At 41.7% G+C, this 24,111-nt stretch overlaps 2 protein-coding genes across 8 annotated transcripts in view; one reads left to right on the top strand and one right to left on the bottom strand.

Annotated features, from left to right (window-relative positions):
• The window catches only part of BZW2 (basic leucine zipper and W2 domains 2), a 50,626-nt gene extending 47,969 nt beyond the window's left edge, over nt 1-2,657 (bottom strand). For 3 of the 5 annotated variants that reach the window (XR_006740940.1, XR_006740939.1, XM_045578173.1), the window contains exon 1: nt 2,473-2,618. The gene's annotated coding sequence lies outside the window, so the exon portion shown is untranslated. Of the gene's footprint in view, nt 1-2,472 lie in introns of all 5 variants that reach the window. The other 2 variants (XM_036429270.2, XM_045578174.1) reach the window with 2 other exon arrangements.
• Nucleotides 2,658-3,054: 397 nt separating this feature from the next.
• The window catches only part of ANKMY2 (ankyrin repeat and MYND domain containing 2), a 32,277-nt gene continuing 11,220 nt past the window's right edge, over nt 3,055-24,111 (top strand). For 2 of the 3 annotated variants that reach the window (XM_036429264.2, XM_036429265.2), the window contains exons 1-5: nt 3,055-3,302; nt 11,533-11,597; nt 13,252-13,390; nt 15,542-15,640; nt 20,989-21,149. In XM_036429264.2, the coding sequence (XP_036285157.1) occupies nt 3,236-3,302; nt 11,533-11,597; nt 13,252-13,390; nt 15,542-15,640; nt 20,989-21,149 (531 nt within the window). In that variant the 5' untranslated portion in view covers nt 3,055-3,235. Of the gene's footprint in view, nt 3,303-10,912; nt 11,035-11,532; nt 11,598-13,251; nt 13,391-15,541; nt 15,641-20,988; nt 21,150-24,111 lie in introns of those variants that run through there. The other variant, XM_036429268.2, reaches the window with a different exon arrangement.

Raw genomic sequence — 24,111 nt, forward strand, 5'->3', positions numbered from 1 at the left:
GTGGACTAATGGGTCCCAGGTTCGATTCTGGTCAAGAGTGCATGCTGGAGTTGAGGGCTCAATCCCTCCCAATAGGGGGCATGCAAGAGGCAGCCAATCAGTGATTCTCTCATCATTGATGTTTCTCTCTATCCCTCTCCCTTCCTCTCTGAAATCAATAAATATATATTATATAAAAAAAAGAATACATAATTTTTTCTTATTGTCAACCACATATAGGCAGATAATTGGAAAAAGAGAAAAGGTTTTAGAGACAAGATAGATGTTCCATTCTAGCTCTAACTCTTCCTAACTGTGGGGCTTGTGGACAAACTAATTTTAGTTTCTGTCCTCTTATTTGCAGAAATAGAGATAATACTGGCTAATTTCTGGGTCACTATAACAATAATTAAAAGAATCTTACACAAAGCATCCGGTAAAATACCTGGCATAGCCTAAATACTCAATAAGTAGTAGCTATTTTATTATCAACAAAATTTCCTTGATGTGAGTCTGTTCTTAGTATAAAAAAAGTTCCTCGATCTAGTTTAAGGTGTGCTCATTAGCTAATCTCATTCCTACATTAAAAATTTACATTGTACAAAACGACTAATGTAATCCATCTGATGAGCACTATCCATTACATATCTGTTTCTAGAAATTTAAACTTAACATCATTTATCTGCATGTCTACGTAGAGGTTAGTTTTTGTCTTTAAATGCTATTGACTCTATATTTACCGAAGTCATGGATGCACAGAGGACTACTAACTACAAACCAGACGCCACAAGGCACCAAGAAAAGAATAGTAAGTTGCTACCCTCTAAGAACTGACAACCTCAGTGAGACAAACAGGTGTGACCTTCAAGTAACCATGTCCCAGATCTGGCAGAAGAGATGGAAATACTGGCAATGAAGCACCCAATTCTGGCCATGCATTTGCTGTAAGATGTCAAGTCACATGTTAGGAGGAGTGCATTCTGCAAACATCTTTGTAGGTGGGTTTCTTCTGCATGATCCTATGGTTAAAATCAATTGAGACTGTGGCAGTAACAGCATCCTAAGTGTTGCAAAATAGTGGTCACTCTCAAACATCTTACTACACATTGTTTGAACAGTCACATCATTATTAAAATATCATCACACAAAAGTTTCTTTGTTATATATTGAGATAATTGCAAACCATTTTCATGTGAGATGTTCTGGCTCAGATTTACCCTAGCCTATAAAATGAAGAAGCTTTTGAAAAGAAAAATAGCTGGGGTTTAAGAAATATTTTTGTCAAAGGCAGGAAATAATGATAAACATCTTCCGGGGATTTCGGAAGTGTTGGTGAATGCTTCAAAAAAATAAAATAAAACGAAGGCGTAAGGCCAGAGGAAAATGCATTTCACTCCATATACAGCACTGTGGGGAGAAAGAATGGTGGGATGTACAATATAACAAAAGCCATTCAGATAATCATGCAAATATTTCCTCTTTAAAGCAGATGGGTCTTGACAGAAACATCAACACCAGGCTGTAGAGAAACAACGGCCTAACATACACTCCTTTCTAAAGCTTTTATCGATGCTGTGAATGTCATTCATGTACGTGCGCCTTGGAAGGATGACTGACTTCACAGGAGCGAGCAGGCAGGTCTTGCTTTTCTGAGCCACCACAAGGTCCTCACTTGCATTTACCCCCTGGCCTAGCTAGCTACCCCTATGCGCCAACCTCCAGGCTACCTAGGACCGTGGAAGACTGGATTACGAGGCTGATCTAAAGCTATACACACATAGGCAGCGACGCCAGTGTAACATACGTCCTCCTCCTTTCCCCTCTCCCTAATGCCACAAATCTCAAGATCGGAGTTACAAAGAGGCTGGGAACTCCAGCAGAGCGGCGAGGCCCGTCCTCCCCCTCCCGCTAGGCCCTCTCTCCCCATCGAAGCATGGGGTGCCCGTGCAAATTGCTTCCAAACGCCCCTGGCAGCAGGCACCGAGGGGCGAACCGGATCTGGCTTTCTTCTGCAGCTCCCACCGAGGCCGGGGGAGAGGACACGCGGCGTGCATGTGTGTGTATGGCGGTGTGTGTGCGCGGCTTGCCCAAAGACAACCACCTTCTCCCCCACCCCGCCCCTCGCTCCCAGCCTCAGCCCCAGCCTCCGGAATCCGCATCTGGCGGCACCACGCACCAGACAGGCGATGCGCACCCGCCACTTGCACCGCGTGGCGGGCCCCCACCCACTCGCGGCCCCCGGGTCTCCCCCGAGCGAGCGAGCGAGCGAGCGGAGGGTCTTCCCTCCGAGGCACCCAATACCCGGGAAGCGAGGTGAATGGGGTCAGGGGATGCTTCCCCACCGAGCGGCAGGAAGCCGCCCCAGCAGGCACATGCTTCCTCCCCGCCAGCTCCTCCCGGCCCGAGGGGAGGCCCCCCGGGAGGATGGGGGGCGACGACCGCGCTTCCCGCAGCCTCTCCGGCTCCCCCTGCCCCGCCCGGGTTGCTGCCCACCTGTCCAAGAAGGCAGCGGCGACGCGCGAGGCTGGGAGCTGCGGCGAGTCCGGCGGCGGCGGCGGCGGCGGCGGCGACGGCGGCAGCAACAGCAGCGGCAGCAGCACTGGCGGCGGCAGACAATGGAGGAGTGAAGGACAGACACATTGACATGGACACACAGAGCCCGGCGCAGCCCCGCCTCCAGCCCCGCCCCGCCCCGCCTCCCAGCCCGCCCCTGGCTGGGGCCGTACCAACTTCTCAGGTGATGGAGGGAGGGTAGCGAGAGCCAGACACCTCTGAACGCCCCATGCAGCCGCTGCCGGACAGAGAACGTACGGATGGAAAATTCTAATATTGGGTTGTTCCTAAAGACAGGAAGCAGACCGATTGGAGGGCAGGAAACGTGTGAGAAGACTTTAACTCCCCCCCCTCTGTTTTTTTTTTTGCCATTTGGTTTTGTCTTCTCGAGATCCTCCAATGGGATTCTTTGGCTGCCGCCTCAGGTAGCTCCTCCCACTGGCTGGGCCAATAACACGCGCGGGGGGGCGGGCGGTGCCAGCGGAACCGCCCCTTCCTCCTCCCCCTCCCACCCCCACCCCCGGCTCGCCAGAGCTCGCCGGCTGCTCGCCCGCCCTCGGGAGAGGGGAGAAGGATTCGAACGCTCCCCGGTGGGTGTCCCGGTCTCGCGCTGCCCCTCTGCGGCCGGCGCCCCTCGCGCAGACACCGCGCTTCCTCCCGACACCTGCGGGGACACCGCACAGCCTCCAAGCTGGCGGGAGCCATGGTTCACATAAAGAAAGGCGAGCTGACCCCGGAGGAGAAGGCGCTGCTGGAAGTCATCGGGAAAGGTACGGGCGCTGGGCAGCCGGCCCGGCCCGGCCCGCGGGCGTGGCAGAGCGGAGCCCGGGTCCCGCGGACCCCGGTTCTGTGAGGACCGGGAAGCGGCGTGTCTCCCTGGGAAGCGTGGCGGGTTGTGGGCGCGGGGAGGCGGGGCGGGACCTGCCCCGCCAGGACGGCGGCGGAGGTGGCGGAGGTGCGTGCCCTCCGTCGGCTCCGGGGAAGGTGCACACGCCGCCCAGGCCCAGCTCGGAGGACAGGGTGCCGCCCCAGGGAGCGGGCCCTGGGGTGCTCACCCTCCGACTCCCCCAAAGGGCCGGTGGCCGCGGCCCGTCCTGGTCCCCCCGGGGCAGGTTCTCAGGCTGCAGCCCGGAGGGCCCTTCCGACTTCCGGAGGCCGAGGGGTCCGGGTTCCCTGGCTGTGGAGGGTGGAGGGCGCTCCTGAGGAGACAGGGGCTGTGTCCGGGGGCATGGAGCTAGTTGTGCAAGTTGCCCCCTCGGAGGCGTCGGCGTGGGAACCCTCCGGGGAGCGGGGAGGGGTGCGGCCCGGCGGCCCCGCCTCCGAGCGCACTCCGCGCGGCCGCGGCCTTCCAGGCGCCCTTCCGCGCCTTCCCTTCCACTCCCGCGACCTGCGTCCCGCGGGCCGTGGGGAGGGAGGCGCAGGCCCCGGAGCGGGCTGGAAGCCATGCCTTCCCCCTCACACCCCCCCCCCCCCCCCCCAGCGGATGTCCCAGAGGAGCTCCCTTGCTGAGTCCCGTTACCTGGCAGGTGCCAGCGGCGTGAGTGTGCTGTGGCTGCCGCGCGGGGACCGGGGCGCATGGGGTTCTGAGCTCCAGAAGGAGCGAGCCGCCCGTGTCCCCTGGCAGAGAGGCCAGTCCTTGAAGCACTAAGGCTTCCCAGGTAGCTGAAACCGGTTTGGCTCAGGGGATAGAGCCTCGGCCTGCGGACTGAAAGGTCCCGGGTTCGATTCCGGTCGAGGGCATGATGTACCTTGGTTGCGGGCACATCCCCAGTGGGAGGTATGCAGGAGGCAGCTGATCGATGTTTCTCTCTCAATCGATGTTTCTAACTCTCTATCCCTCTCTCTTCCTCTCTGTAAAATATATTTAAAAAAAAAAAAAAAGTTCCCAGGTTCCATTCTTTTTTCTGAATAGCCAGGTTCTAATCTGGTTCCCCAGAGAGTAGGGCAGTTTATTCCTCCTACTAACAAAAAACAAACAAAAACAAAACAAAACAAAAAAACGCTGAGAGAGAGAGAGAGAGAGAGAGAGAGAGAGAGAGAGAGAGAGAGAGAGAGAGAGAGAGAGATCGGATTTGAACTTAACAGGTGCTGGGGAGATGAGCCCACCCAGTTCAATGTCACGTTTAAGTCGGTCACAGCTGTATGTATAGTAGGTGTTCTTTTGCCTGGGATTGTGGGACGTGGAGCCGGAGTTTGGGTTTGGGTTCCGCAGGGTCTCACTGACCTATTTGGCACTGCAGCCTTTCTGCGCTGCCTGTCCCCCGGGTCCTTTCTCCCCACCTTTGTGCTCTGGGACTCAGTTCAGCAAACATGTGAGTTCCTGCTCTGTGCCAGGTCCAGTGCTGGCATGGAGGAGAGAAAGGACCCACTCACGGTCCATCAGGGATGCAAATTTTTGTTTTTAAACAACCTGGAGCTATCACTTCTCTTAAAGTCTAAACAACTGAGCAGTTTTATAAAGCGGGTCTCGGAAAGGGGCAGGTGGTGGTGGTGGTGGTGGGGATCCTTGGATACATTCCTAGGTGTTCACCAGTTTTTATTTTAAAGATTAAATAAAAGAGAATAAATGTGACTGTAATGGGGTGAGTACTGTGCTATTTGTGAACGTGCCTCCAGTTTCACCAGTGCACAGACGCTATGTTACACTGGTTCTATTGGCCCCAGCAGCTGAGAAAAGAACAGAGATGGATTTAGTATGTGAAAAGAACAGAGATGGATTTAGTATGTGATGCATTCATTTTTTTATGTAATATATTTTATTGATTTTATACAGAGAGGAAGGGAGAGAGATTCGATGAGAGAGAAACATCGATCAGTTGCCTCTGTACACCCGCTACCAGGGATGTGCCCGCAACGGAGATACATGCCCTTGACTGGAATCAAACCCGGGACCCTTCAGTCCCCAGGCTGCTGCTCTATCCACTGAGCCAAACCGGTTTTGGCAATGTGATGCTTTCTTAATGGGGACTATAAGAAAATAACGATTGAATGTTAGTATGAGTAAGACATAATTATTAACACTTCACACGTATTAATGCATTCAGTCATCATTAGCTAGGAATTATTTCAAAACTACAAAATTATAAGAGGCTGCATGGGAAGGTGGTTAACTATGAATCTTACCTCAATCATTGGCTGGTCATGTGGCCTCAGGCAAGTTACTGATTTTGAGCTTCAGGTTCTCCAACCTGTGAAAAATGATACTCAAAGATGAAATGAGTTAGTATATGTTAAGCAGTTAAAATACTATTTGTGTTGGGAGTTATTATGGTAACATGCTAATCTGCACTTTCTAGACAAGGAAACCAGGAACTGAGAAATTAGATAACTTGCCCCATGTCAAATAGGTAACAAGTGGCCAAACAGAAATATCATATGGCCCTTAGTCCTAGAAATATGTTGGGCCTGAAAACAAACTAAATAGAAAATGAAACCAGCACCATAGCAAACCATACCACTTTCATTTTGAGAGGCAATTTAAAAATATATATTTTATTATTTTTTTACAGAGATGAAGGGAGAGGGATAGAGAGCTAGAAATGTCACATCGGGGATGTGCCCGTAACCAATGTACATGCCCTTGACCGGAATCGAACCTGGGACCTTTCAGTCCACAGACTGACGCTCTATCCACGAGCCAAACCGGTTTCGGCTTGAGAGACAATTTAACTTAAGCAAAATACTATCTGTCAAGTTAATTTTAAATGTTACTGATTTTATAGTTTTAAGTGCATTTAATTTATAAAATTAATTTTTGATTTACAGTTGAATAAAGGTCATAAATAAAATTTATATTTGTACTCATTAAAAGCATTTTTAAAGGAGGTAGGTGCTTTTAATCCTCCCCCCCCCCCCACTACATTTCTCAACTTTGAGAAGCACTAGATTAGTCAGTACTAGCACTTGGAACTAACAATACATTTTTAGCCAAGTGTGGCCTAACATCTTGGTCATTGTGAAATAAACTCCACAAGTTTTTGAGTGTCTTCCTTCTGTCAATCACTGCCTGCAGAAGTTAAGCAGACTGCACGTGGGACTTACAGTTGGAGAATACCATGCGGAACCTCTGGACCTTTCAGAACAACTTTTTCTTCTGAGTGAATTCACATGCTAGATGTTTGCAGACTGTTACAATGCCTGGAAGATTCAGATGATGAGAAGCTGTTTCCTACAAACCCATTTAAATCATAGTTAGTGACAGCATCCGTTTTGCAACATTTAAGAAAATGAAAATCATCAAAGAGCACTGAACTGCTTATAACTTGTAGATTGACCCTCTCTTCTAACTTCTGACATTCCTTTCCTTAAGCACTGAAGAAGCGCTGTTTTTTCATTACTTGTGTAATAGTAGCTATAAAACAAGTTTTGATAATAAGGTTCATTATACCAATTTTATTGAGGTATGATAAATACTGCACATTTAAAGCGTACACATTTTAAAATCAGTTTTTGACTTAAGTATACATCCATGAAACCATCACTACAGTCCAGATAATGAACAGTTCAATCACCCCACAAGGTTCTTTAAGCCTTTTCCTAATTTCACTTCCTGTACCACTATCTCCAGGCAAACACTGATAGGTTTCTATCTCTACTAATTAAGTTTTTTTATTTTAGAATTTTATATATGTGGAACTATACAGTAAATTATTCCCTTTTTCCCCCCCATGACTTCTTTCACTTAGCATCATGATTTTTAATGTTCATTTATGCTGTACCAATAGTCTCTTATTTTCATTGTTTGGATATACCGCTATTTGCTTATCCATTCACTTTGGTGGACATTTCAGTTCCCGGTTTTTGGACTAATAAAGGAAAATCCTGCTCTAAGTTCCTGTGTAGTGAATAATATTATTTCTAGTATCTTTAATAGAAAGATTCAGGTCTTCTAATAATTATAGTATAGAGTTCAAAGAAAACATTAACAAATACTTAGTTACCATTAACTCAGTGACTGAAGAGGTTATGAAACCTCTGTGGGCTTTATTGCCTTCAATTACAAAAACTATAGCTCTTTAGTTATTTTGATTTTTAGGCAATGATTCATAATCCCAATGTAAGGCCATTTTGTTACAAAATCTAAAAATAGATTCTAGTATGAGAACTTTTAGAAAAGGCACACTTACATAAATTTACTGTTTCAAAAATATATGTTATAATTAGAAGACTACTTTTTAAATACATGTATAGATAATATATCTATAATTAAATTTAAATGCATGTATTATTTTTAGTTTCTTGGGATATATTCCTAGAAGTGTGATTACTGGGTCAAATGGGAGTTCCATTTTCAGTTTTTTGAGGAAACTCCACACTGTTCTCCACAGTGGTTGCACCAGTCTGCATTCCCACCAGCAGTGCACGAGGGTTCCTTTTTCTCCGCAACCTCGCCAACACTTGTCGTTTGTTTATTTGTTGATGTTGGCCATTCTGACAGGTGTGGGATGGTACCGCATTGTTGTTTTGATTTGCATCTCTCGGATAATTAGTGACTTTGAGCATGTTTTCATGTGCCTCTTAGCCTTCCTTCTGTCTTCTTTTGAAAATATTCTACTTAGGTCCATTGCCCATTTTTTAATTGGATCATTCATCTTCCCTTTATTTAGTTGTATAAGCTGTCTGTAGATGTTGGAGCTATGCTGCCATAAAAAAGAAGGAATTCTCATCATTTGCAGCAACCTGGATGGAATTGGAGAACATCATGCTAAGTGAAATAAGCCAATCAATGAAAGAGAAACACCACATGACCTCACTCATTTATGGATAATAAAGAACATTATAAACTGATGAACCAAAAGATAGATTTAGAGACAGTAAAGCAACAAGCAGACTGTCAAATTACAGTGGGGAGGGGAGGGAGATTTGGGGGAGATAACAGATCAACCAAAGGACTTATATACATGCATATAAGTACAACCAATGGACATAAAACTCTGGGGAGGGAAGGTATGTATGGGAGGGAGGGGGGCAAAAAAAATCAATTAAATATATTTTTAAAAAATAAAAAAATAAAAAAATAAATGCATGTATTATTTTAAAAATTTAGACACTTTAAATATTTTATACATTGTTTTACTTATATAAACACATTATAGCAACTAACAAGACAAGTAGTATTTTTTTTTAAAGAAGTCCTCTGTTTCTTTTTTTTTTAAATATATTTTATTGATTTTTACACAGAGAGGAATTGAGAGGGATAGAGAGTTAGAAACGTCGATGAGAGATATACATCGACCAACTGCCTCTTGCACACCCCCCACTGGGGATGTGCCCGCAACCAAGGTACGTGCCCTTGACCGGAATCGAACCCGGGACCTTTCAGTCCGCAGGCCGACACTCTATCCATTGAACCAAACCGGTTTTGGCGACAAGTAGTATTTTAAATACATAACTTGAATTGTAGATACCTTAAAACATCCCTTTTGGGGATTCCACTAAATAACTGAATACCATATATACCCAAATCTCATGGTTATCTGATGGATTGCTGGAAACAGAAATGTCCAAAGTTTGTTTTTGTTTCTCCCTTTTTTTTTTTTTTTTTACTACATATGCTTACCTTCAGTAAGAGATCAATGGTTTCAATCTAGCTATTAGAAATGTTGCAGTGAATTATATTGTGCTGCTTTGCATATAAAATAACAAGAGCATCTAGATCAAGCATGTCAAACTCAAAGGCTAACATGGTCCAAATAATTGAGGCATGTGAGCCGTGGGCCGTGATTTTGACATGCTTGATCTAGATTATATGCACTGAGAATGTATCTGGGCTAGGCATTAGGACAAAACCTTAATCCCCCTCTGAACCCTATGTGATGCTACTATCTACTTCACAGATGAGGAAACTGAGGGCTTCACAAGACTTGTTCAATGTCACAGTATTCCTGTGATGTGGTAGAAAGGAGGGCAATAACAGCGAAAACATTTCTATTAGCTCCATCTCTTCTCTGCTAAAATGCTGGTCTATCCAGATAAGTTGATCAGGCTCGACCTAATGAGGCAGGTTGGGCTGTGTTTTCTTCTTTGGTTGAGCAACTTGGAAAATTTCTCACAAGGAAAACAAATCATTAAATATTACTTTCACCAATTATAAGTCTGTTAATTTTTGGCTCCATTGAAGATAATTGTTGGTTAATTTCATATCTCCCTTATAGTAATGTATCTCTCCATCTTAAAAGTTTATTAAATCAGATTTAATATATTTCTTTCCCAGAGTAAAGCAATTAACCTTTTAAACTTAATTGCAAAATACTGTTTGAGAATCTACTGTGGAATGAAAAAAATAAAAATCATTCTGCCTGAGCCCTGTGTCACTTTTCTGTGCTATTCTAGACTATCACTAGTTTCCTACTGATGCCATTAAATTAGGAACACCAAATCAGAAATCATCATGATTTTCCTCTTTGAATATTTTTCACATCTATTTTTCCAAGATATGTTTTTCTCTATACTGGAGGCCGGATGCACGAAATTCGTGCAAGGGGCTTAGTATTGATTTATTTTTAATTGCTCCCTAAACAGGACAGATTTAAACTTAGATTGTTGGCCATTGGGCTAAACAGTTTATGAAACCATTGGTCTGTTCTTTAATGTGAGCCAAATGTTTACCACTTAATCCTCCCCTAATACGTTCAGGCCTTGACATGCTCACAGTCCCAATAGTATTCTTCATTTACTGTAGAATCATCTGATCGGATGGAAAATAACCTGTTATTCCGTGGAGGCCAGTGGGATTCAGCTGGAGCATCTTCCTCAAGGAACATTGGGGTGTGGGAGTTTTTGTTGTTTTAATTCCACTCTATAGATATTTGTGAGAAAGTCTCTGATAGGAAGTCCCATGGGTGGGCAAGGTTCCGTGTGCTTACATGCTGGAAGGTTTCCCCCTCTCATTTCGTAGCACTGCATATGGGGTATGGCGTCAGACAGCGTACTATTGACAAAATAGCTACTGTCACAATCCAGGGACTTGGGGATGATTCTCTTGACAGTTCGCCAGCAGATCTATTTCTCTTGTCAGCCCAGGAGACAGTTCTCTATCTATTCCAAGTTGGTGAATAGCAACCAGATGACTTGCCTTAGAAACAGGCCAGGGGGAGAGAGGCATGCTTTCTTTATCTGCAGTCCATCTTTAACTGGGAGACTAGCATAATTTAGCACATTCTTGAACTGTAATTGTAATTCTGAAGCTAAAGAGAAAAAATAACTCCTGGTGGGTGCTGCTCCTATTTTATGTCCTTTTGGAGGAGAGGCTTATCTCATCCTTTCTCCCTGAGAACATTCGGTTTCATTGTTCTCTCTTCCCAGTCAAACCAGAATTGTTTTTGGCAGAATATGTGGCTGACTTTCATTTATGATGATGATAATAGCAACATTCCTGCAGCTACTTGCTTCTATCAGTATGCCTCACAGAAAACTGGAAAAACCTGACAGTTGTGGCCCAATTACAGCTGCTTTTCAAATGTATAGAGGACTGACCTTCAGGATTACATCAGAGGACTTTCAGTATGAGGGCACTTTTATATATAGTACCAGGCTTTAAAGATACGTTTACCTAAGCCTTTCCAAACCAAGAGTTCTATTATAAGCATGCCATCCCATCAGTTTGCAGGGCCTATCGTGACAAAGTACATCAATAGTGATTATATGTTGAACTCCAATTATTACATTGACTGGTATTTAAATAATGCCCTGTAAAATTTGTTTCAATATTAAGAATCTTATGCTTTGTGGTTATTGTATTACTGCCAAAAAGAAAATATGGCTGATTTAATGTACTCTAAGAGCAGTGGAAATAAAAACAAGATGGGGATATTTTAGTTTCTATAAATCTTTTATTCTGGATAATTACTTTGTGGAATAAATAGTATATGATACTTTATTTCCTAACAACCTAACCTGACTAATCTTAGTTTTACAGATAAGCCTTTATTTCCTCGATGTTAAATTTTTTCTATTCTAGTGATAAATAACCTTTCGTTTATTTATTTATTTACTTTATAGGTACTGTTCAAGAAGCTGGGACATTATTAGCCAGTAAGAATGTTCGTGTCAACTGTTTGGATGAGGTAAATTTTTTTTTAAAGTTTAATAAAGTGTTTTACTACCTATGAGAATGGACAATATAGAAAATCTAATAAGAGTTGTTTTTCTAGAATTTGTTCTCAACTTATGCTTATATCTAAACCAAATGTAAGCAGACAATCCATGAAAGACAAAGTAGCAGGTAAAAACATGTTTAGTTGTATTAGTAATCAAATAAGTGCAAATGGTATCATTTCTAGTTAAATGTGGGAAACAGTGAACTTTTATATGCTAATAAATCCCATATAATACAAGCCTAATATGCAAATCGACTGGTGAAACAGCTGGTTGGTGGGGGACAGGACCGGCTAGTGGGCTGCACCAGGCCAGCCAAGGTGGGAGCCAGCGGGCAGAGGGAGGGGATTGCAATCAGGGGCAGCACTGGAGGTGTGGTGGGGTAGGGCACTGCCTGCTCACTGGCTGGCACTGTCCCCCCATCACCCTGCCAGTCACCTCCCACAGAGGGAAGCCACAGGCGGTAGCAGGGTGATTGGGGTTGGGTGGGGCCAGCCGTAATCACCCGCGGATTGCTTCCCTTGAAGGGAAGCAGACTGAAGCTTAGGGGAGCGGGCCTAAGCTGTCAGTCGGACATCCCCCAAGGGCTCCTGGTCTGCGAGAGGGTGCAGGCCAGGCTGAAGGATCCTGAGTGCACAAATTTTCATGTACTGGGCCTCTAGATATAAACTGGCATCACATTCTGGAGAAAATTTTAGAATTAGTGTGATTTTTAAATGTACATACCTTTGACTCAGCAACTCTACTTCTAGGGAAAGGTAACTAAACCTACACTGAGCTTTCTAGAACACTTGCTGTCCAAAACAACCCTGAGATGATGATAAGGTCTATTCTGAGCTGTCCAATCTCTGCCATTATCTGTGTGTGATTATTCTGTTACACAGCATAGTTCTAGTGTGAGAAAGTTAACTTAGCGGTTTCTCATGCAGAAGGGAAGGGGTTTTGTTAACCGTTTATCCACACATGGCAAGCAAACTTAATATCAGACAAAATAAAGTTTAAAGCAAAAAAAATACTTAATAGTATAAATACTACCAACCATTTCTCCATATTCATGCTATATATAATATATATATATATATATATGAACAAATCATGTATATGATCAAAATATAAATGTAGTTTGAGAGATGATTGTTTAAAAAATGATACCATTATAATGTACATTTCCTGCATCCTGTTTTTCTCTATTCAGTTTTCCCTTGGTAGGCGTTCTATTTATTTTGAGTTGTTTTTTCTTCTTCTTATTTTTAATGCATTTGTATCTGCTTGTTCATTTGTTTCCCCAGGAACTAAGAATGTGCGGTAGGGATGAGAGCCCTGGGTTCTGTCCCTGCCCTGGCCATTTGAGTAGTTAGGTGAAGATGAGCAAATCTTCTCTGAGTCTACTTGCTAATCCATAAAAAAAATCAAAATAATAAAAATAATAAAGTAATAACACCATCTTTTTTTTTCAGCAGTTCCTGAAAGATCCAAGTGTGGAAGTGAATGTAAAAGTACTTTATAGATTGTAAAGATGATTTTATTAATTCATGTTTGGTTTTAATTTAATTACAGGCATTGTGCATAGGTAACTTTAAGACAAATAAGTAAAATTAATACATTTTTTCCTTTCTATTACAGAATGGAATGACTCCTTTAATGCATGCTGCATATAAAGGAAAACTTGACATGTGCAAATTACTTTTGCGGCATGGAGCTGATGTAAATTGTCATCAACATGAGCACGGATACACAGCCCTCATGTTTGCTGCACTTTCTGGTGAAGTTTTAGGATTTATTCTAATACTAGAGGCCTGGTGCACAAAATTCAGGCATGGGTACAGTCCCTAGGCCTGGCCTGTGATCAGGGCCATCTTATCCAGCTGCTGGCTGCTAGCTCTGCCCCTACCACCCCCTGTTTGCTGTTCACCATCGGGTGGTCAGAGCCTGCTGGCCAGGGGGAGGGACTGAGAGCTTGGCCATTCCCACCTGCTCGCCAGTCCTGTCCCCACTGTGGGTCATGCCCTCTGTGTGTGGGGTGATTGATGGGCTGAGGGGGCTTGGCCTGGTGCCGCCCACATCCCCCGCCATCCACCCCCAGCTCCCTGTTTGCCATTGCGTGATGGGAGCCCGCCAGCCTGGGAAAGGGACTGAGAGGTGTTCAGTATGCCTCATAATGATTAGTCAAGCAGTCATTCTGCCTTTAAGGTCAATTTGCATATTACCCTTTTATTATATAGGATATTGTTAGTTGCCTACACAAGTTTATTTTAAGTACATATATACTTACAAATGAAATGCATTTTTATTATAATAGTTTTAAGGTCAATTCTAGTGGAAAGTAATGGTGGGAATTGGTTTTTGAAAAATTATATCTGAAATATTGTTTAGTTACTTTGGTGATTTCTTTTTAATTTAAATCAATCGATTCTTTGTATTGATAACATAGATAAAATACCGTGTGGGACAAGAGTAGATTTGCAGTTGTGAATACATGAAATAGAGTATTCTTGTATTGTTATTTTTTAGTTATTGTTCTATTTTCCATATGAACAACTGTAAACCTACTCTTGCCCACCCCGTATACCCCGTATTTTGTGCAGAATTGAGAAGCTGGATCAGTTATTTCTTTTAAGTTGGTTCTTTTGATGTTGTCTATCTTGTTCTCTTGAGAAAAGAGCTGCTCTGCTGGAGCTGTGTGTTTGTTTCACTGGCATTTATATACTATAATAAATAGGGTGATCTATTTAGAAATTGACTCATGTTGCTTATGATTTGCTAAAGAAAGACAGTTGGGAAATATTACCTAAAATTAAGTGGAGTTAGGTGAAATTGTTGCCATTTTTTTTAAGGAACTGAAGATGGACTATAATATTATACTTTAAAAGCAGTAATCTGTATCTTATAATTCTAGAATTGAAAAGCATTCCTAAGCATGGCTTAAAATATAGAATTCAAAAGGACAACCACTTTGATTACATATAATTTTAAATTTCTAGTTATATATATAGTTAAAATACAAATGAAAAACTAAAGAAAATACTACTACACATCTTAAAGGGTCACATTATTATAACGTGAAAAGTTTTTATAAATCAATTAGAAATGGCAAATACTACAGTAGAAAATGAAACAGAAAATTGAAAAGGATAAAGAAGCACAACTGGCTAACAAACATAGATTATTTCTCACCACACTGGAGAGGTTAAGGAAGAGGACAATGCCCAGCTTCGGCATAGGAACTTCTTTGCACTGTTTTCGGGCATGCACATCAGCCCAGCCTTGCTGGAAGGCAGCCTGAAAAAACGCATTTAAAATATCTGTAACCTTTGTTCCCACAGTATTTTCCCAGGAACTGTTCCTAAGGAAATTTAGTTCAAACTGCAAAAATTAATGGGAAATGCTGTTCACTTAGTACAGTTTATAATACTTAAATATCTGTAATGATTCCATGAGTGATAGAATGAAAGTAGAATAAATGGAAATGATGGTTATCGAGAAAAAATTATAGAAAAGTAGACCCCCAACTGTTAATAGTTGTCCCAGGGCCTGAAGGTGTGAAGGATGGGATTGGTTAGCAGATAGTAAGTAAAGACTTCTATTCATTTATGTTTTTACTTTGACTTTGTACTAAACATTATCATTAGAAAAAATAAATATATTTTGTTCAGTTAAAAAAAAGTGATATTTCTACTCTATTTTTGTATTGCCTGATGTTTTTTTCTAGAAAACAAGTTTAATTTCTAATGGGTTCTTCTAGCATTTTACTCCTTACCGTGGTTATGATTTATATTTTAGAAAAAGTTGAAAATATCCAAATAAATGAAAACCTAAAAGTTTGTGGCAAAAAAGGTTACAGATAATTTGATAGGGAGTATTTGAATTGCACATTCCTTAATATTAACAAATATGTTCCCTTTAAAAACCCTAGGTAATAAAGATATCACATGGGCAATCTTGGAAGCTGGTGCTGAGACAGATGTTGTCAACTCGGTAGGAAGGACAGCAGCTCAGATGGCAGCCTTTGTGGGTGAGTTATGGCAGTTTTACATAAGGATACCCCAAATTTTCTCCATGGAAAGCATACTACTTTACTTCTTAGAGAACAAATACTGTCATGTTTATTAAAAAAAAATAATGTTTTTAACCAACTAGGTTTTGTCTAACTTAATGAAATACCCATGATACTTTGGAGAAAATGAACCAGCTCTGTTGAATGTCCACTTTGTAAGATACAAAGAATGGTGTAGCTATTTTAGTTGTAGTCAAATGCTTTGAATATTTTATTTCTCTAGCAGTGTTTCCCAAACTTTTGACATATGTGTACCCCTTCTATAATTTTCATAACGCTGAGTACCCCTTGTACTCATGAGAACGTAGAATTAGGCGCAGCTAAGCATGGTGCAGTGCATATCCCCACCAAACTCCGGTGCAATGCGTACCCCCGCCAAACTCTTCCCGTGCCCCCGGGGGTACGCGTACTACACTTTGGGAAACACTGCAAGGAAGTAGTTCAATGTATAAGGTCATGAACTGTGACACCAACAGTCTTCCATTTAAACTAGAGCTGGCGTGAAATCGTATGCGGTTAGGGTCCCTAGGCCATCTTCTGCCCACTTGCCAGTCCCTGCTGCCACCCCCTGGTTTGCTGTGGTTCCCTGATTGCAGCATGGCTCCAGTTCCCCAGAGCCTGTGGACCAAGAGATTGTCATTCCGCCTGCTCGCCAGTCTCGCCCTGCTGCTTCATTCCCGTGGTCCCCCATTCGCCATGCTGCAAAGGAAGTCTGTGCCTAGGATCGGGGGGGGGGGGGGGGGGGCGGTGTTTGAGGGGTGTGGAGACCAAGAGGAGCTCAATGCCCCTCATGATGACCAGTCGTTTGGTCATCCTGGTCTTCATGGACACTGGCTTTATATATATATAGATTCTGGCTGTGTCACTCAAGAGCATGTTACCTAATGATTCTGACCTTCAGTTTCCTCATTGTAACATGTTTACCTTAGTACATGGTTACAGAAAGAATCAAATGAGATAATAGAGCTTTACAAGTAAGTAAATAAATGCCATAGTTACTTTTGTTAATAATAATTATAACAACATAATTCTTTTGTAGGAAGAAGCATTAATAATATATAGCTACTTCATTATCATCATCAACAACATATATTTATTGTGTGTGGCCAATATTTCTTGATGTGTTAATCCTGTTACTAGACATAATGTAGAGGGTTTACTAGTAGAAGAGAGTGGGAGTGAATACTGGATCATTGGTAGTTTGGCCACATTAAATTGGCAGTTAGGAGAGTCCATTAATAGAAAAGCTGTAAACATCTGACATATAGGGAGTGCAGTAAATAGCTTTGTGAGGACTAATAATTCATTAAACAAGTACGTAATGTTCACAATCTATATACCAAGCATCACTCTAGGTGCTTTGGTCACATTGTGAACAAGACAGGCTGTTCATGTGTTCATGGCACTTGAGGCCCATCGTGGTAATGGGCATTGTGAAATAGCTTATGCTAAGGGACTACTTAAGAGTTCCATAGAAATGCATCAAAAAGAGGGATCTTCTATCCTTCTTCTAAGGGGGTTTTGAGAGAAATAACATTTAAGATAGAATGGAAAGTAGTCAGATGTGGGGTATCATAACTGTATATTTTGTTAAATTTTACTGTCAATTTATAAAACTCCTAATAATAGCTACCATTGACCAAGTCGGCCAGTCATGGAGTCACTTTATGGTAGCTCTGAGAGAACAAGTATTATTTTAATTCAATTTCAGGAGGATTGGAGAAAGGTATGGCCTTGTTGTGCAAGCTTCAGAGAAATACTTATCTCCCATAGCCATTGATTTTTTTCTTGTCATTTTTATAAGTCTCCTGGGTTTTATAGCTATTCAGTTTTGTTTTAGTTTTTATTTGAATTAGCTTCAGGCTTCAAAGTAACAAAATAATAATAGTGATAATTGGCATGTATTGTTTTTTTTAATGGAAATATTTTTAGCTTTTCACTTTTTATGATTTGCTTTTGGTTTTATCATTCTATAATGCTACTCTGTCTTAAATTTTTGTTTTAATTTTTCTGATAATATACCCATTTCTGATTGCTTTTTTGTTTTTAATATTTTGTCAATATCTCTTTACCCATCCTTTTGTTTTAAATCTTCATTATTTCATAACTAGTATTACACCTATATTATTTATAAACATAATAGAGGCCTGGTGCACAGATTCATGTACCAGTGGGGTCCCTTGGCCTGGCTTGTGGGGATCAAGCTAAAACTGGCTCTCCAACATCCCCTGAGGGGTACTGGATTATGAGAGGAAACAAGCCAGTCTGAGGGACCCCACCAGTACACAAATCATGCACAGACCTCTAGTGTGCATGTAAGATCTTTGATTAATCTCTTCCTATCCTCTCCCATCCCCCCTTCCCTTTAAGACTCATCAGTCTTTTCATGTTTACATGCCTGTAGTTTCTGCTTCTGCATTGAGCATCTGCCCCCTGGTGGTCGGTGCACGTCATAGCTACCAGTCGAATGGTCAAATGGACAGCCGGTCACTTAGGGTTTTATATATATAGATAGGTGGATTCTGTTTTATAACCCAAAAGATGTTTTCTCTTTTTTAAAAGGTATTCATTTCAGCTAATGCATATTTCACATAATTACTGATAAACTTAATTGCCTCCTCTTTTTTACTCTTTTACCTCAGTTTTTTACTCTGCATTTTACTTAGTAGTTTTGTGTGTATGTGTATTTCTCAATGTGATTATCTGGTTATCTTACAGTACATTTTATTACTTCTTTTATTGATTTGAATGATGAGAGTAGGGGAAGAACTTATATGCATATATGCATAATCCATTGACACTGACAATAGTTCAGTTCAGGCCTTGGGTGTGTGTGTGGGCAGGGGAAAAAGAACGGGAAATCTGTAATACTTTTAACAATAAAGATACATTTTTTAAAAGAATATTTCCCATTCCACTAGTGCTTACTTTCCTATTCACAACACTCCTGATTAAACCCATAGTTCTCAGTTATCTAAAAATAACTGAGAACAAAGAACAAAACTATACTCTGTGCCCCACCCCAAGGGCCTGTATTTACCCATTTAGCTGCCCCAACAAGAGAAAAACCTTAAAACTAAATTATTTCTTCACATCCTCTGTTTTGGTTTTATAGGCAACAGGACTTTCCTTTCCTCTGCCATCACCATCACTAGTTACGGACTTTCCTGAGACTGTAACATTTTTAATACCAACATGTTAGTGGAGTGTATCTCCTAGTATGTTACTTCTTTCAGTAATTCCCATGATAAGCAGTATATACTGTGTTTCCCCGAAAACAAGACATCTCCGAAAATAAGACCGAGTGCATGGAAAGATAAGACATCCCCTGAAAATAAGACCTAGCGCAACTTTGGGAGAAAAAATATAAGACACTGTCTTATTTTCGGGCAAACAGGGTACTAACTAGTAGCCCTGCACACAAATCTATTCACGAGTAAGTTGCTGCCGCCCTCTTGTAGGGCTCTGCCTTCTGCTTGCTTGCTGCCCTGCCCTGTCCTGTAGCTCTCCGCTGCCTGCTTGTAGTTTACTGCCCCACCCTCCTGCAGATCCCTGATCTGGTGGTTGTGAGGTTGGTCCTTATGCCTCACAGCGTAACAGATAATTAGCATATTCCTCTCTTACTATGTAGGATTCCTCAGTCATACTCTCCACCCATTCCAATGATCTCTGCTGCCAAGGCTGTTGTTCTCCACTGTTTCCTCTTTCTTCTTGATCCACTTAGGTTTTAGTAACAGACCTTCTCAGATGGTATGTAGGTTATATTTTGTTTGAAATTCATCATAACCAAAACTTTCTCTCTGAAGAATGTGAGTCATATCTTGTCTAGTTTCATGATTGATGTACTGTCGTTCTTTTCTCGCAATCACATGTAGAAGTTACTCCACAGTTTTTCTGATCCTGATTTTACAAATGGAAATTTGATTTGATTTTCCTTTATAAATTGTTCATTTTGCAATGTGGAAGCTTCCCCCAACTCACAGCCTTTCTTTTGTATATTAATATTCCTGCTTCATTAGTATGCATTCAAAACTCATAAATTAAAAACCAGTAAAACTACTTAATACTTTTGACTATAAAAATGTAAATATAAATTAAGTGAAAATTTACATTTATAATGATAAACTTTAAATATATATCATTTTAATATAAATTATTAGCAGATTAGTTAAATTTAAATGTCAAAATAATCTCAGCACTACCTGAAATGAAAGAGATTAATCTTTTAAAAAGTAACATAATATTTGTTCTTTCTACCAAAGATGTAATTTTAGAAGCCCCAGTCCTGTGACAGTGTGATTATTATATAGCCAGTATTTTTATATTTTCAACTGCCAACAGGGCTGGTGAGAAGATATAGTTACTTGCTAATTCTTTTTTTTTTTTTTTTAATATATATTTTATTGATTTTGTACAGAGAGAAAGGGAGAGAGATAGAGAGTTAGAAACATCGATGAGAGAGAGTCATCTATCAGCTGCCTCTTGCACACCCCCTACTGGGGGATATGCCCGCAACCAAGGTACATGCCCTTGACCGGAATCGAACCCGGGACCCTTCAGTTCCCAAGCAGACGCTCTATCCGTTGAGCCAAACCGGTTTCGGCATTACTTGCTAATTCTTCATTTTCTTCTCACCCCTATATCTTCAAATCTTCTTATGTTTATTTTCATATATTTTAGGAGCTGTTTCACAACATTTTTTCTTTTAGAACTATTTTTACCACTAGGCATGGCTTAGAGAAGTTGCTCAGGGATCTGTGAGAACCATATGTGGATTCCAGGCTTATGGGAGAAAAAGCTTTTTCTCTAGTTTATTTCACAAAGGCTAGCTTTTCTCCAGTTCTAGGGGAGGAGAGATTAGGTTACTAATATGAATACTAATTATGATAAGAAAAGCTCTATCAATTTAAATTTCTATATAATGAAAGCCAGATGTAATTAGGAAATAATGACCATCATTTTTGTAGGGGTGAAAGAAGAGACATTTAAATTATAAGCAATCTTTGTAAACTATTTAGGGTAAAAAATATTTAAATTGAACACTTCCTTTTATGTAATCCTCGTAATCTTCATACATAGTAGGGATTCTGTATCTTTAAAAGGAAATTATTTCTTGACTCACAAAGCATGCTTTAATGTTCCCCTAAACCTTTTACCTCTCCTCCTCTTCTTTCCTTTCCTGAAGATTAAAGATGTATGTACATTTTACCATTCAAGAAAACAGAGCAGCATTCATTAATTTAAAAATTGGAAAATGTCTTACTGTGAATAATAAAGTAACAAATTTCCTATTTTTCTATTAAAAGGTCAACATGATTGTGTAACTGTAATCAACAATTTCTTTCCTCGAGAGAGACTGGATTATTACACTAAACCCCAGGGACTGGATAAAGAGCCGAAGCTGCCCCCAAAGTTGGCAGGCCCACTTCACAAAGTTATCACTACAACAAATCTTCATCCTGTCAAGGTAGTGTAGTGTTTATTGTATTTGCTTTTTTATTTAAATACTAGGGGCCCAGTGCATGGATTTGAGCACTGGTGGTGGTCTCTCAGCCTGGACTATGCCCTCTCACAATCTGGGACCCCTTGGGGGATGTTGGACTGCTTGTTTCAGCCTGATCCTCACCTGGCCCAAGGGATGTAGCAGTGTGGGAAGCACCAGGCAGCCATGGAGGAGCCCGAACCGGGCTTAGCACTTGGTGCTTGATTCTCCTAACTGCTTGCCGCTCGCTCCTAATTGCTCACTGCTCACTTCTTACTGCTCAGTTCCTTAGCACTGTCATGGAGGCTGGAAAGGCTCCTGCCACCGCCAGCTGTGAGCCCAGCTTCTAGCTGAGTGGTTCTCCTGCTGTGGGAGTGCATTGACCACCAGGGGGCAACTCCTGTGTTGAGCATCTGCTCCCTGGTGGTCACTGTGCATCATAATGACCAGTTGAGCAGTTGTAATGGTCACTTAGGCTTTTTATATTTATATATAGACTAGAGGCCCAGTGCACTGGAGGGAGGGGGGTGTCCTTCAGCCCAGCCTGCCCCCTCTCACAGTCGGGGAGCCCTCAGAGGCAGGAAATGACCCGGCAGTCAGGGGAAGGTGATGCCCTATCACACCTCGGCTGGCCCTGGTAACCTGAGCCCTGGGCGGCTGAGTAGCCGCCAACTGAGGCTTGCATGTGCCTCCGGCCAGCCCTGGGTGGTGGGGTTGAGGAGTGGGGAGGGGAGGCTGAGAGGACTGGGTGCTGCCATCCTGTGGCTGTGGGACCAGCAGTCAGACATCTCCTGAGTGGTCCCCGATTGCGAGAAGACGCAAGCAAGGCCTAGGGATTCCCTCCTCCCTCTGTGCATGAAATTCATGCACCGGGCCTCTCGTAGGATCGGATCATACTGTCTTGGGTTGGGTTTTGTAGATGCAGAGCTTGCCATGGGCTCTTATTCAGTTGATACAATGAAAGAGTGCTCTCATTTGAAACCTGGAGCAGAGTGAAGACTGGAGAGGAAGAAAAGCTAGGCAGAGAGGTGGATTCATCTGAAGCCTGGCCTCCGGTTCATCTCACAGGGAGCTCTGCACTGTTAATGGCTCCGGAGAGGCAGGGAGCCAGGCTTTCACATCAGTCATTGGCTGAGGCCTGTGCCCGGAGGGAAAGGAAGGCCTCCCAGATTGTGCCAAGTCAGGCAGCTCCATTGGGAGGAAGGTCCCTGGGGAAGAAGGCAGCTCTGAGCCCAAAGCAGCCAATGCTCCCAGCAGCAGGGACCTGGTGCACAGGCCTGGTAGACAGGATCTGGGCGGGGCACCTGCAGCATCCACTATAATAACTGGCCTTCTACGAAATGTTCTGACATATAATCATGAACACATTTTTTAACGCAAGTACCTATTTGATGACTTGACATAATACAGTTCTTAGGTTAAATCACACAGATTTTTAAACTTTGTCAACCAACCCAGAAGTTCAAATGGCTTAGCTGGGGATACTTCAAGAGCTGTTCTGAACTATTTTCACTGCTGTTTTCTTCATATTTTATGTACAGCCTTTCTATTTGTTTATAAAGTAATGTTTAATCAAGCCAAATGGAGTATCATTTCTTTAACGAGTCATTATAGAAAACTCCATGTGTAAGGCTGTCTTTTATCGAATTTCAATGTCTGTTGTAGTTTTCATTCATAACATATAGATTTGATAGTAATTCAGAGCTGTTTGGTGAGCAGGACCGTACGTTGGGTAAAAAAAATTGAGGTTTTCCCTTAATACAAGGTGTTGTTATACTGCAGTGAAATAGATTTCCTTAGAAGCCTATTACAAAAGAGGAATCTGTGGAGTAAACGGAACACCATTAATGTAAGTGAATAATTCTCATAAGCCTTTTTGATGGTGCACACTCATTTGAAGATATAAGTTCCAAATTGTATATAATCTTACTACTTTTGTGATGCATCTTTTTAGTTATAGACTTTGAAGCTCAAGAAACAAATGAATGAACAAAATGTATCTCTTATTTGGTCCTTCACCTCAATTAATTTTCTGGACCATCAGTAAAGTTGATAAACTAGCAGATCTTTCCTATAAGACTGACAAGTAGAGTCTATGCTGTTTTTATTTTCCAAAACTTAAATGTTTCCTGTAATGTTCTGAAAAAAAAAAAAAAAAACACTAGAGGCAAACTTGTGATCCTATGTAGGCAAAAAAGAAAATTCAGCGAATCACATGTTTGCATTTCTACTGGAGAGTATGTGGGCCTTAGAATTTAATCTTTAACAAATATTTAGCCTCTTCTGATTTAGTAGTTCTTGTCCACCCAGCACACAGATGGCAGAATTACAACTACACCACCATGGCATTTTCTTTTTTTGGCGGGGAAGGGACAGGCTGGATGAGAAGTTGGGTTTTTCCTAGGGACACAGTATTTCTCAATGTAGAGAATTTGTGTTTTACAGAGCCTGTTGTCTCCCCTCTAGCCTGAGCATTATTAGACATTCTGGTTTAGATTGATTTGAAGAAGTTCCTGCATTTCTATTTTTGTTTCCACTCCCTTGAGATTGCAGTAATTTCAGTTGTACAATAATGGAGTCTGTGGAATAATTTTTGATGTTTACATGGAAACTAGTCTCTCAGAGTTAAAGGTCCTAAGAATTATGGCACCTCCAATTATTTTGAGTAAATCAGATTAAGAGCATATTTATACAGGTAATAAATTATAAAAGTATATAAACTGAAATAGTCTTCATTATATTTTTTAGAGCATTTGGTTTTATAAGTGCTACTATTCTATGATTATAGTACCTTCCTTCAGAGCAGACCTGAAGGAAGGAATTATAATGGATAAATGCTCTATTCACTTGAAAACCTTTCTTTTATCCACACTTTGGATAATAGCTACCCAGTTGCTTTTGTGGTGGCCCATTTTCATTGCTTTACCCCTTTTCAAACTGGCATTGG

Source organism: Pipistrellus kuhlii, unplaced genomic scaffold, assembly GCF_014108245.1.
Source record: "Pipistrellus kuhlii isolate mPipKuh1 unplaced genomic scaffold, mPipKuh1.p scaffold_m20_p_10, whole genome shotgun sequence".
Classification (NCBI taxonomy): Eukaryota; Metazoa; Chordata; class Mammalia; order Chiroptera; family Vespertilionidae; genus Pipistrellus; species Pipistrellus kuhlii.